The sequence below is a fragment of the Trichosurus vulpecula genome, chromosome 3, assembly GCF_011100635.1.
Source record: "Trichosurus vulpecula isolate mTriVul1 chromosome 3, mTriVul1.pri, whole genome shotgun sequence".
Lineage (NCBI taxonomy): Eukaryota > Metazoa > Chordata > Mammalia > Diprotodontia > Phalangeridae > Trichosurus > Trichosurus vulpecula.
Window position 1 is genome coordinate 167,162,849 of NC_050575.1, and position 14,144 is coordinate 167,176,992.

The 14,144-nt window shown below is 44.5% G+C and overlaps 1 protein-coding gene across 1 annotated transcript; it reads left to right on the forward strand.

The window, feature by feature from the left end:
* Positions 1-1,325: 1,325 nt before the first annotated feature.
* On the forward strand, positions 1,326-14,144 carry CEL (carboxyl ester lipase). Its single transcript, XM_036751909.1, has 11 exons — positions 1,326-1,419; positions 4,531-4,684; positions 4,782-4,904; positions 5,980-6,177; positions 9,096-9,226; positions 9,689-9,796; positions 10,179-10,296; positions 10,854-11,040; positions 12,445-12,648; positions 13,353-13,550; positions 13,752-14,144. Exons 1-11 carry the CDS (start codon positions 1,354-1,356, stop codon positions 13,996-13,998), a joined length of 1,734 nt encoding a protein of 577 aa, XP_036607804.1. The 5' UTR covers positions 1,326-1,353; the 3' UTR covers positions 13,999-14,144.

The following is a 14,144-nucleotide window of genomic DNA, read 5'->3' on the forward strand; positions in this document are numbered from 1 at the left end:
TTTTGACATCATGAGGATACCAGGGGAACCCACATGTTGTCCATTGGTTATTGCTCTTCCCGTATGACTACCCTATCTTTTTGGATCATACATTTCTTTGTTGTCATACTTTACTCTGGTTCTTCATAGTTCCTTATTTGCCATGGATTGTAGTCTTTTCATACCCATTATGTGTTTCTCGATTGCTTTCTGATACTAATTTTTAATTCTCCAGAAACAATGTTCTGTGACTTTTTTGCTTTTCTTCGCATCCCCCAATTTTAGCACAGTGCCTGTCATATAGTAAACACTTAATAAATGCTGTTGACTTTCTGACTGACTTATAGCATTGTGACACTGGTAGAATATTAATTTATTAATATTAATTAATATTAATTAGCATTAATTAATATTAAAAAGATACCTCTTTGAATGTTGGCTGTTTTTGTCACCCTGTTGATTCTTTTAAGAGTTAAATTAGCTACAACCTTCAGATAGTTTCTCAGTTTCCCTTTATTTTTTTAACCCAATTTTATATTTATCCCTTTTATTCTAGTCTGTTGTAATCTTTTTGGAGCTTGATTCTGTTATACCAATATATTTGGACCCAAACACAAAACCTGAACAATTCATTCCAAAAAAGCAAGATCATGTAAATGAGATGTTAGTCACTACTTTATATTATCTGCTGCTCTGGACTGTCCACATTATGACTTAGCTCCCATTTGTGCAGATCACTGAGAGTTCCCCATAATGGATACCCATCTGCCTGTAGGGCCCAAGTAGGAGCTCTACCAGATCTGGTGCCTGCCCTTTGGAAGAGCATATACTAGTAATTCATTCTGGTTTGGTAGAACTCAGGTCCATTTCCCTGATATAGAAAATGGAGGCTGGAACCCTAATAATGGGTGCCAGAGATCTCTTAGCAACCCCTACCCTGCTTGATTTTGTGACCTTTGCCCTCACTGCCACCTGTGTCTGCTCCCAGGTAGGCAGAGACATGCACAGGTGTAATGCTAGCAATTGGGTTTTGCCCAAGGGCTCTCAGGCTTGGGAAAATGTGTGTGTGTGTGTGTGTGTGTGTGTGTGTGTGTGTGTGTGTATGTGTGTGTTAGTTAGCAACCTTGGATCTCCCAGTACTCTTTCTGCTCCCTTCCCCATCCCACCCCCACCCAGAGAACAGTAAGTTTGTCTTTCTAGTTAGGTACCACCCCAAGTGAGTGGCCCCAACGTAGGGTGGAGTGAGAGGTGGAGGAAATGAGGGCCACTCTAATATCAGACAGCTGCCAAACTTGGCTTCTTACACACTATATATGCCTAATAGCCCTAGCTGGGCAGCCAGTGGGTACACACACCCAAACCCACACACACACCATGGGGCACCCAGAGTTGGTGGTCGTCAGCCTGATCTGTTGCCTAGCAGCTGCTAGTGCAGCGACGGTAAGTAGGGACTGAAGAGAAATTAGGGAATTCTTTGGTGATAGGTACTGGGACAAATGTCCTCAAAAATAGGGTGGTTTTTTCTTCCTCTTCTTGAGACTCAATAACACATAATGATAGTTTATATTCTATAATGCTTTGGCCCTTCTCAACAACCCTATAAAGTAATTAGTAACAAAAAAGGCTGTTACCCCCATTTTAGAGATGGGAAAACTGAGGCTTGCTCAAAAGTAAGATTTGCTCACAATCACCCAACTAGTAATTAGTGCAAGGCAGGACTGAAACCTAGGTTTTTTGCTCCCAGTGTTTTGCCCTCTTTATGGTCCTATTCCAATTTCTCAATCTTCCAATGTGCCTCCTCTCCCTAATCATAGAATTTCAGAGTGGCAAAGGACTTCAGTAGGTATTTAGTTCAACTCATGCCAGAGTGGGAAATCTTGCTACAGTTTACCTACCTGACCTAGTCTCTGCTTGAAGACATCCAATGAAGGGCCACCTGCTATATCCTGAAGCTGCCCCCATCACATATGAAAAAGGCAACCTTATTCTCCTTCTCAGGCTGCCCTTCTCTCGGGTCTGTTCCTCTTCCAAGATGCCCCCGATCTTAGCTGTATTATCCTGGAACTGGGGTGTTTAGGAAAGAGAGGGAGCAGCATCCACAATGGAACAGGTTCCTCTATTCATTGAGTGCTAGATGGAAAGGTTGAAAGAAGGTAGATGGGAAATGTGGCTGTAGGCTGGGTAACCCTTAGGCCTCTTCCTACTCTTGATCTTCCTCTTATTCATAAGAAATTAGGGGGTAGAGGATGGGAAAGTAGACACTTGCAATAGCCACTGAGCAGATGTTAGAAGCAGCAGGGACCTCCCTGCCCATCTTGGGTCCCAGGGCTTCCTTGTTTCATGGGATGGGGGTGCCTCCAAGATGGCAATGGGGCAAAGTCACCTTCGCCATCAAGGGAAACACTGGGGAACCTGCCCTACTGATCTTTGGGAGTTGAGGAAGGAAACCAGCAGTGTTTTGAGCCCTTGGATACTGCCCATTCAGATCCAGAATCATAGAATTTTATAATTTGAAGTGACATGAGGGGTCATCTGGCCCAACCCATACCACCCACACCTGAACAGGAGTCCCCTCTGTATGATCCCTGACAAGTGATCTAGCATTTGCTTGGAGACCTCTAGTAAAGGGAAACCCCACACTTCTACAGGTAACCCTTTCCACTTCAGACACTTTTTCTCTTCCATAGAGCCCAAACCTTTCTCTCTACAACTTCTCCCTATTCCTTCTAGTTCTGCCCCTTGGGCCACGCAAAAATGTCTGATCATCCCACTTCCACATAATTGCCCTTCAGCTACTAGAAGACAGCCATTATGTGTCCCTTAAGTCTCTTTGCCAGGCTAAACATTTAATTTAACTTAATTTAATGAACATTTTAAAGTGCTTAATACCTTCAAGGTCCCATGGATATAGAAATAGATAGTTGGCGCTGATATATGGCCCTTGAAGAGTTTCCAGTTTACGGGTTATAATCCTCAATTCCTATCCCACATGATATCTCTTGTTCTTTCAACTCCTGCTCACAAGATCATTGGACTTTAGGTTGGAAGGGACTTTAGAAATCATATAATCCCACTCCCTTATCTTCCAAATAAAGAAAACAGGGAAAGGGGTGGGGTAATGACTGGGCTGAAGTCATAAATGTATGGAGCAGAGTTGGGATTGAACTCAAGGTCTTCCACTCCCGAATTACTTACTTTTTCCACTACCCTAGACTTTCTCTGTAACGTGGTGTGAGCCTCCTCTTCGACTTGGTTGCATCCCTCCTAAAATGTAACACCCAGAACTGTACACAATATTCCAGATTGAGGAGAGAACAGAAAGAGCTACCGGCTCCTCGTTCTCGACACTGTGTATCTATTAATGCAACTGAAGACCGTACCAGCTTCATTGGCTGCTACGTCACGTTGCAGACTCAAAATGAGTTTGTAATCTACTTACCTCTCCCCACACCCCCACCCCCACTACCAGTTATTTTTCATGGGAGCTTCTGTCTAGCCACATCCACCCCTATCCACTCTTCCCATACAGCGTCAATGACTTTTTTCTTAACCCAAGTGCAAAACTTTACATGCTGTTCAATTCCTTAGATTCAGCCCATCATTTCAGCCTAATTCAACAGGTGCGTTTCTCCCACCAGTCGTCTTATCTCCATTTACACGAATCCATTAACAACTCACCTTTGACGGCAATAATAACGACTTAATTTGTCTCACTGTCTCTTGTGTCTTCCTCACTTCATTCAGTCCTTCACACCATTGACTGACAAAATAATCTTCCTAAGGCATGAGTCTGCCCAGGTCACTTCCCTGTTCAAAAGCCTTCAGTGGCTCCCTATGGCCTCCAGGATGAAATACCAAATCCTCAGCCTGGCTATTAAGGCCCTTCCCATTTTGGCTCCTATCTACCTTTCCAGCCTTATTTATTTTTATATCCCTTCAGGATTTAGAGCTGGACAAGACCTCGAGAAGATCGCCTTGTTCTCTGTCTTCATTTTACAAATGAGGGAACTGAGGTAATAGAGAAAGAAAGTGCCTTGCCCAGAGTTACACAGCAGAACTGGGATTCTAAACCAGATCTCCCGATAGTAAAGTTGGTGCTTTTCCCAATATATTTTACTGCAAGTTAGGAGCAGCCTTTCCTTTAGAAATCCTCTACTCCAAACTACTAATACCTAGAGACTGAGATCTTGATAACCCAGTAAATAATCAGGTCTAGGAACCCAAGACCAGATAGAGTTTTCCTGGCTTCAGCCTAGGGTCGATTTATTACACTTTCATTTTTAAAAAAATTAGTTTAGCAGCTAGGTATCATCGGTGGGACTGGAGTCAGGAAGACCTGAGTTCAAAATCAGCCTCAGACACTGACTCAGCTCTGTGACCCTGGACAAGTCACTTAACCTCTGTTTGCTTCAGCTTCCTCAACTGCAAAATGGGGATAATAACAGGACCTATCTTCCAGGGTTGTTGTGAGGATCGAAGGAGATAATATTTGTAAAGCACTCCGAACAGTAGGTGATATATAAATACTCATTCCTTTCCATCCTTTCCTAGTTGGGAGTCGTCTACACGGAGGGGGGCTTTGTCGAAGGTGTCAATAAGAAGCTGAGTCTCTTTGGTGGTGACTCAGTGGATATTTTCAGGGGCATCCCCTATGCTGCTCCCCCCAAAGTCCTGGAGATTGCTGAGCGCCATCCTGGCTGGGAAGGTGAGACAATAGAAAATACCAAGTTATAGGAGGGGATCAATTTCATGAGTCAGGGGACCCACCCAGCTTCAGACTTGTTTCTCCCTTTTCCTTATAGGAACCCTGAAGACCACAGACTTCCAGAAACGATGTCTTCAAGCCACCCTCACTCAGGAGAACACCTATGGCAGTGAGGACTGCCTCTACCTCAACATTTGGATCCCACAGGGAAGGAAGGAAGGTCAGGCTGGGGGAAGGGAGACAGACCACTGGGAAGTGTAGCCTGTCTACACTGGCACAGAAACTCTCTCTTTTCCAATCTTTTCCTTTCCACCTAGGAGGAAAGAACCCTGGACTTCTAGATCTTCAATAGATTTGGTCTATTTCCTGAGATTCAATTCAGTAAACATTTATTAAGTGCCTGCTTAAAAATTAATGAAACCCTGTGTAACACACTGATGATAGATTAAAAATAGCAAGCCCCTCTCCTAAAGGAACTATCTGATGGGGGTGGGGCAGGGTAAGACATTCATACAGATATATGTGACGGATAGGAGAATAAGTCCAAAAGAGGTCTAGGCAAAGTGCTATAAGGAGGGATCATTTTCCTCTGGGGTTGGTCATGGAAATTTTTATGGAGAAGATGATACCCGAGTTGGGCTTTGAAGGAAGGGTGAGGCATCAGTAGATAGGTGGATGGGTGGCTGAAGATAAAGACTCTATTCTAGGGGGGCAGGATGAGCAAAAACATGGAGGCAAGAAAGGATAGGACAAAAATGGAGCATGACAAGTAGTCCAATTTGGCTGGAACAGTATGTGAAAGGGATCGGTATGACATAAGGCTGGAAAAGTAGGGTGGAACCAAATTGTGAAGGGCCTTGAATTTCATGGTCAGAAATTCATACTTTATTCATTAGGCAGTGTAGAGTTACTGAAGGTTGGCTTCCTAGAAACCCAGAGACTAAAGGAAGAGGTTGGGATTAGGAGGGTAAGCCTGGGCCTGACTGAGCAGGGTGAGGTCTGCTTGTTTCTGATCCCAGAACCGAGATTCTTGAGAATACCCTCTGCTCCCTGTCCAGTCCCCTGAGTAGCAATCCCCTCATCCCAGGTTCACAGTCCCTAGATCCAACATTCCCTCCCTTTCATACTCCAATGGGAGGCTCCAGCCTGTGCTTGGGACCACAATGCCGTATGCAGCATAGCCTTTCTCTGTCTCTCTGCAGTGCAAAGAGGCTTAGCCCTAGCTAAAGGCTTCCTTCCCCAGTATCTGTCCAATTCTCCCCTTAGCCCTGGTTCTTTCTTGGCTCTTTCTTTAGTTTCTAGCAACCTGCCAGTCATGATCTGGATCTATGGTGGGGCCTTCCTGATGGGGGCAGGCCACGGTGCCAACTTTCTGAACAATTACCTCTATGATGGGGAGAAGATTGCCACCCGAGGAAATGTCATTGTGGTCACTTTCAACTACCGCGTTGGGCCTCTGGGCTTCCTCAGCACTGGAGACTCTAACCTGCCAGGTACTTGCTGGCCCTTCAGGGTCTTGGAGGAGGGAAACCAAATAGTGGGGTTATTATTCTAAACCACACAAGGTTTTGCCCCATAGGAGCTGACCTCACTTTCTGGGGAGCTGTTCCTATTCCTGTTTTCTTGAACCTAACAACTTCTAAAAATGTCACTGTGATATCAAATCCTAGCATGCCAGGGATGGGGGAGTGAGACTAAAGTTATAGGAGTCATAGGATGTTACGAATGGAAGGGACTTGAAATAACATCTGGCCAAGCCCGCAAGGGAGACCAAGGCCAACAGGACTACCCTGCGGTCAGTCAGTCAGCAAGTGTTTCTTAAGTGCTTATCATGTGCCAGGCAATGTTTTAAAGACCAGAGATACAAAAAAAAAGGCAAAAACTTGGTCCCTGCTCTCATGGAACTCACATTCTAATGGGGAAGACAACATTACTAAGTACGTACAAGATGGGCAGCGTAGGTGGCACAGTGGATAGAGCACTGGGCTTGGAATCAGGAAGATTCATCTTCAGGAGTTCAAATCCAGTCTCTGACACTTACTTGCTGTGTGACCCTGGGCAAGTCACTTAACCCAGTTTGCCTCAGTTTCCTCAACTGTAAAATGAGCCAGAGAAGGAAATGGCAACCCACTTCAGTATCTTTGCCAAGAAAATTCCAAAACAGAGTCACAAAGCCTCAGAAATGACTGAAACAACTGAACAACAATACATACGAGATCGATGCAGTGTAAATGGAAGGTAATCTTAGAGTGGAAAGCGCTAACAGCTAGAGGGACAGGGAAAGGCTTCCTAAAGAAGTCGGGGAAGTCAAGAAGAGGAAGAACCTTGTTCAAGGCATGCGGCATTCGAATGCACAGAGTTGGAAGGTGGAGTGTCCGCTCTGTGTTAGGAGCAGCAAGTGAACTAGTGAAACAGGAGTGTAGAATTCATGATGGAGATCAAAGTATTAGAAGAGTAGAAAGGTAGGAAAGGCCCAGATTGTGATTTCATGTTGGACCCCAGAGGTAATAGGGAGCCACCAAAGTTCACAGAGTAGGAGGAGAGGGGTGATGGTCAGATCTGTGCTTTAGGAAAATCACTTTGATTGAATCCCAACTTCACAGAACAAATCTCCAGGCCACATGTGACCTTCTAGGTCCTCAAGTGCAGCCTTTTTTTATTTTTGCAGGGGGGAGGGCAGGGCAATTGGGGTTAAGTGACTTGCCCAAGGTCACACAGCTAGTAAGTGTGTCAAGTGTCTGAACTCAGGTCTTCCTGACTGCAGCGCTGGTGCTCTACTCACTGCACCACCTAGCTGCCCCTAAGTGCAGCCTTTTGATAGAATCCAAACTTCACAGAACAAATTGGATTCAGCCAAAGGGCTGCACTTGAGGACCTAGAAGGACACATTTAGCCTCGAGGATGCAGGTTCCCCACCCTGGCCTATGTTAAGATGCTGCGAGTGGTGGAAAGAAGATGCGATGGTGGATATAACAGGATTTGACAACAGACTGGCTATGTGGGGTGAGGTCATGTGAGGAGTTGAGGATGACACAAAGATTGCAAGTCTGGGTGCCTGGGAGAACGGTGACATCCTTGAGAGTGATAGGAAAGTTCAGAGGAGGGGAGGGTTTAGAGGAAAAAATAAGGAATTCTGTGTAGGGTGCTGATTTTTGAGATACTTATGAGACCTCCATTTTGAGATGTCAAAAAACCAGTTGACAATTCATAATTGGGGCTCAGGAGAGAGATTAGGGCTAGATATGTTGATTTGGAAATCTAGCTCAGTTTGGACAGACTGAGCACCAAACTGGCTGCCAGGAGATGAATTTCTCAGCCATAAGAACTCTTAAAAACCATCTATTACTAAGTCATAGAAAGCTGTGATCTTTGTTAGTGGAGGGGCTACACCCCCAGATGAAAGCATAGGTCACATATATGTATATAAGCATATATTATGTGCATGTAAGTATATGTACACACACATACACATGTTTGTGTATATACAGACAAACATGACCTTGGCCAAGTCACCTAACCTCTCTAGGTCTCTGTTTCCTCATCTGTAAAATGAAGGGGTTGGACTAAATGACTTCTACGGTCCTTTCCAGATCTAACTCTATGATCCTACGTCTATGTACATGTGTGTGCATGTGTGCACATGTATGTATATATGCATGATGTTAAAGAATTGAAAGGGCATTGCATGACTCTGGGGGAAGCCTGGTCTGCTTGTTTCTGAGCACAAGGCAGACCAGTGTTGCTCAGTATTCCCTTCTTGTTTCCCCTTCCTAGCCCCTCAGCAACAATTCCCTCATTCTAGGGTCAAGGTCCCCAGTCCTGCCACAATGTGTATGTATGTATGTATGTATGTATGTATGTATGTATGTATGTATACAAATCTAGATTAAGATCCACTACATATGTGTAAATATACATACACATACAATATACTCACATATATGTATGCTTTATACACATTATTACTGTGGGGCTCGAAAGTCACTTTGCATCAATAGCAATAAAGGGCAGAAGAGGGCAAAAAGAGAAATCTGGGGCCTGGTTCTGCCTTTCCATAGACTATCCTCCAAAAAGTCTTGACGTCTTAGTTGAGTTTTCATTTGGTGTTCCTTCACCTGGGAGGAGGAAGAGGAGAGGAGTTGGAAGATAACTGGACTGGATAGGGTGGGCCTGGAACCTGAAAGACCTGAGTATAAGGATGGTCTCAGACACTTTCTGGCTGTGTGATCCTGGGAAAATCATTTAGCCTCTGCCTCAGTTTCCTCAACTGTAAAACAAGGATGATGATAATAGCACCCACCGTACAGGATCGTTGTGATGATTAAATATTTATAAGGCACCTAGCACAGTGCCTAGCATATAGTAGGCACCTAACAAAGGTTTATTTCCTTCCTTCCTTTTTTCCCATCAGGTAACTTTGGTCTTTGGGATCAACACATGGCTATTGCATGGGTGAAGAGAAACATCGCAGCCTTTGGTGGGGACCCCGACAACATCACCATCTTTGGGGAGTCAGCTGGTGGGGCCAGTGTCTCCCTCCAGGTCTGGGACTTCGTTGAAAGTTGGAAAGATCTGCTTCAAACTTCCCTCCCTCCCTCCCCCTTTCATATGCCCCCATAGTTCCATTGTTCTCCAAAGGGGTTGGGGGAGAGGACATGCTCCTGTGAGCAGCCCCATTCTGCTGTCTTGGGTATGAGCCATGCAAGAGAGAGGAAACGGGGAGGAAGAGGGATTGAGGTAAGGCTCATCTCAGGGAAGGAGGGGATTCCTGAGATCCCACTTCATCTCACCCTAAGCCAGGAAACATAAATTGTGGTATAGTCTGTGCTAGCTGCACTCTCTCTATGTCATGGCTTCTAAGTGAAAAATGGGGAGAAGAGAGTGGGAGAGAGAGAAGAAAGAAAGGAGAGGAGTGAGGAGGAAGAGAGAACAGAGGGAAGAAGAAAAGGGGCCAAGGGATACGGAACTTTGGGTCTCGGCTGAACTGGTGCCTTCATGTTGCAGACTCTAAGCCCCCATAGCAAGGGACTCTTCAAGCGAGCCATCAGTCAGAGTGGTGTGGCCTTGAGTCCTTGGGTCATCCAGAAAGACCCCCTCTTCTGGGCCAAATCGGTAAGAAACCTGAGGCTAGAGGCCATCTCTGTCCTACTGGGGTGGGACAGGGTGGGGATGGGCAGCTCAGCGGGTCTGTATCTTCATCAAGTTTGATGCTGCCTTCATTGACATGTAACATGCACAACACTTGCATCATTTATTTATTTATTTTGGTTGGTTGGGGTTTTTCACTTGCATTATTTATTGCATGCCCAGAAATCTTTCTCCATACTCAGGAGACACTACTAAGTCAGATAAACTATCCCAATCTGAAAATATACTGGTTGAGCCCTTCCCCCATGTACCCATCCTCTCCCTTCTCCAATCTTCCTTAAGGGTGGGAGAGAAACTTGCCATTCAATGCTAAAGATTCTAGGGTAGGGGTTCCTCTTATCAACAGATTGCCAGCAAGGTGGGATGCCCATTGGATGATACTGCCAGGATGGCCAACTGTTTCAAGATTACTGATCCCCGAGCTCTGACTTTGGCCTATAAGTTGCCTCTGAGGGGCATGGAATGTGAGTGGGGACTGTTTAGGAGTGGGTGGGGGAGGGTGGTGTACACTTGCTGTCCAAATTCTCTCTGAGCCTCAGTTTCCCTTCTTTGCTAAATGAGTGGACTCAATGAAGCAATTTCTGAAGTCCCTCCGACTTTAACATTCTTGTTCTGAGAGACAGTTTTGGGGAACTCAATCATAAATGAGGATAGAACATTACTATTCATAATACTTAAGCAACATAAAATAACAACAACATTTTGTTTATAACTAACTACACCAAAAATATTCATAGCTTGGATTTCTGTAGCGTTTTCTTTCTTGCAGATCTCCAGGCATTTATTTAACTATTGTCTCAGTTATCACAATTATCCATTTAGTACACCAGGATCAGTATAATGAATAGTTCTTTGATTCCAAAGACAGAATGAAAGAAATTATCTTACTTTGCATTAAGAGGGATTTAGTTTAGACATAATTTGAAGGAAAATTACACCCTGTCTTTGAAAGGCAGAGAGAGGGACTAGATGGACCTGAGAGGACCTTCCAATCATCTCTCGTTTCTCCTTGCTTCCCCAGACCCTGTGATGCTTTATCTGGGCTTTACACCAGTCGTTGATGGAGACTTCATTCCTGATGATCCAATCAACCTCTTTGCCAACGCAGCTGACATTGACTACATCGCTGGCACCAACGACATGGATGGCCACTTGTTTGCCACTGTGGATATGCCTGCTATTGACAAGAGCTACAAGAGCATCACAGAGTGAGTAACCAGGAGACCCCCAGAAGGCCAGGCCTGCTGTATGTGTAAGGGGATGACTATGGAGGAGTGGAAAACTCACCCAATGGTCCCATTCAAAGCAAAAACAAAAATATAGTAAGCATTTATAAGTCCAGCCTTATGGTAGGCATTGAAGAAGCAAGAGGTGAATAAAACTGTGTCCCTTCCCTCAGGGAATTTGCAGTCCAACTGGAGAAAGATGACATACCTAGATAAGCAGCTAATAAAAGCAGATCAAGATAAGAACAGACAACTAGATTGTCAAATAAATGGAATGGACAATGAGTGCTCTAGGATTTCCAAGGCATGGTGGAAAGATCATTCTAGGCTGGTGTGGCTGGGAGTTAAGATTTTAACTAGATCTTGAGGGATACTGGTCGGGAATTCTAAGCAAGTGCATGAAAAAAAGTCTGGAGATGGGAAAACACATTAGTGTTTGGAGGACAAGGAGATCTGGGTTGGTTATTGCTCTAGAATCAGACTAGGTCACAGAAAAACATTGGACTTCTCTGGAAAGTAGCCATGCATGTTTCCAGTGGCCTGACTTGGCAACCTATTCTAATGGTGCATTTTTCAGGGGAGATGGGGGAAAAGCCTAAGACTTTGGGCCTTCTGTTCTCAAGCCTGGTCACTTAGGTATATGCCCAGTTAGTTCTGAGAAGGGTATCTGATCAAAGAAAAAGGAAAAGGACCTATACATACATTATATGTACAAAAATGTTTCTAGCAGCTCTTTTTGTGGTGGCCGAGAACTGGAAATTGAAGGGATGCCCAACAATTGGGGAACGGCTGAACAAGTTGTGGTATATGAATGTAATGGAATACTATTGTGCTACAAGAAATGATGAGCGGGATGTTCTCAGAAAAACTTGGAAAGACTTTCATGAACTGATGCAATGTGAAGTGAGCAAAACCAGAAGAACATTGTATACAGTAGTAGAAGCAATAACTATGAATGACTTAGCTTTTCTCAGCAATACAATGATTCAAGACCATTCTGAAGGACTTATGATGGAAAATGCTATCCACCTCCAGAGAAAAAAACTGATGGCATCTGAGTGCAGATTGAAGAACACTTTTTAAAACTTTCATTATTTTTTTTGTTCTGTGTTTTCTTTCACATGGCAATATAGAAATACGTTTTGCATGACTGACTGCACATGTATAATCTATATCAAATTGCTTACCTTTTCATGAAGGGGAGAGGTGAAGGAGGTAAGGGAGGGAGGGAGAGAATTTGGAACTCAAAATTTAAAAAAACAAATTTTACATAGAAGTGGGAAAAATATAAAATATTTAACAAAAAAACAGAAAAAAGGATTATAGGCTTGCCTTAAAAAAAAAGAAGGGGATCTGATACTAACTATGCCTACTTTTTCACTGTAGTGAAGATTTTTACAAGCTGGTCTCTGGACTCACCATGACAAAAGGTCTTCCTGGTGCCAATGCCACCTATGAGTTCTACACACAACAGTGGAGCCGAGACTCATCCCAAGAGACCATGAAAAAGACTGTGGTGGAATTTGAGACTGATGTCCTCTTTCTGGTGTCCACAGAGATTGCCTTGGCCCAGCACAGCGCCAATGCCAAGTGAGAGCATCCTGCTGGTGTGACTCAATATAGGGGGCACAGTGGTAGAGGGCTCCCTTTTTTAAGATTAATTTATTTTTAGCTTTCAACATTCATTTCCACAAGATTTTGAGTTACAAATTTTCTCCCCATCTTTTCCCTCCCCCCGACCCCAAGAGGGCATGTATTCTGATTGCCCCTTTCCCCAGTCTGCCCCCCCTTCTATCACCCCTCCCATCCCCTTTCCTAGAGGTCTCCCTTTGGACAACTCTGTCCAACTGTTTTACTGTGGTCTTGTCCTAATTCTTCCACTAGTTAGCCATGCCTAACTTCAAGCACATTGTAACCTCCCTAGGTTTCACTTTGCTTCTCTATAAAATGAGGAAGTTGGCCTATTTCCCAAGATGTGTTTTACCTCTACAATTCCATGTCCATATTTAACTTTAATTTTCCTGTTCTTCCTGAATGGAGAACACAGCTGGAGGCCATCCTCTATATACCAGCTGTATACAGGAAGGCCTAAGGCTAGTCCTTAATTTTCTCTTCCTTAGTCTGAATAATTACAGTTCCTTTTGAGTCTGAGGTGAATTTCACAAACTCTTACATTAGTGTTAAGCTCCAACCCATTCTTCCCGAGCCCCTTCTTAGATCCACCTTCCCCAGTCTTGGCTGGGCCAGCCCAGGTAAGTCCCCACACACCAAAGTTATTTCATTTACTCCCACAGGAGCGGCAAAACTTACAGATACCTGTTCTCCCATCCTTCTCGAATGCCTATTTACCCTGACTGGATGGGGGCTGACCATGCTGACGACCTCCAGTATGTCTTTGGCAAGCCCTTTGTCACACCCTTGGGTTATCGGGCCCAGGACCGGACTGTCTCTAGTAGCATGATTGCCTACTGGACTAACTTTGCCAAAACTGGGTAAGGTCCGGGGATGAGGCCTAGGGAGCAGCTTCACCACTGGATTCTAGGATTGGTCACTAATTCTTAAGTAGGAGGCAGGAGGGGGGCATGTTTTAAGCTTATAGATTAGAAAAAATTAAATTTATAAGCCATAAATCAAGAGTTTTACCAATAACCCTGAAACCTGACCTCACTGGGGCTTTTTTGCTTTTCTTAAAGGGACCCAAACACAGGCAATTCTGAAGTCCCTACCCATTGGGATCCTTACACTGCAGAGAATGGCAACTACCTGGACATCACCAAGGATATAAATGCCAACTCGATGAAACAGCACCTGAGAACCAACTTCCTGCAATTCTGGACCCTCACTTATCAGGCCCTCCCCACAGTGACCGGTGAAGACAAAGTTCCCGAAGATGAAGTTCCTGAGGACAATGTTCCTGTATATATGGCAGCTGACTCTTGAGGTGACTGCTCCATTTCCCACGGTGGCTGACTTCATGTAACCCCCAACTGGTTCTGTGCCCACTCACCAGGAAGTCAAGTGCCCATGAGGGCCAGGATCCAGCAGTGCCTATGTGGCTCTCTGCCCCTTCCCCCTCACTCCCTTAA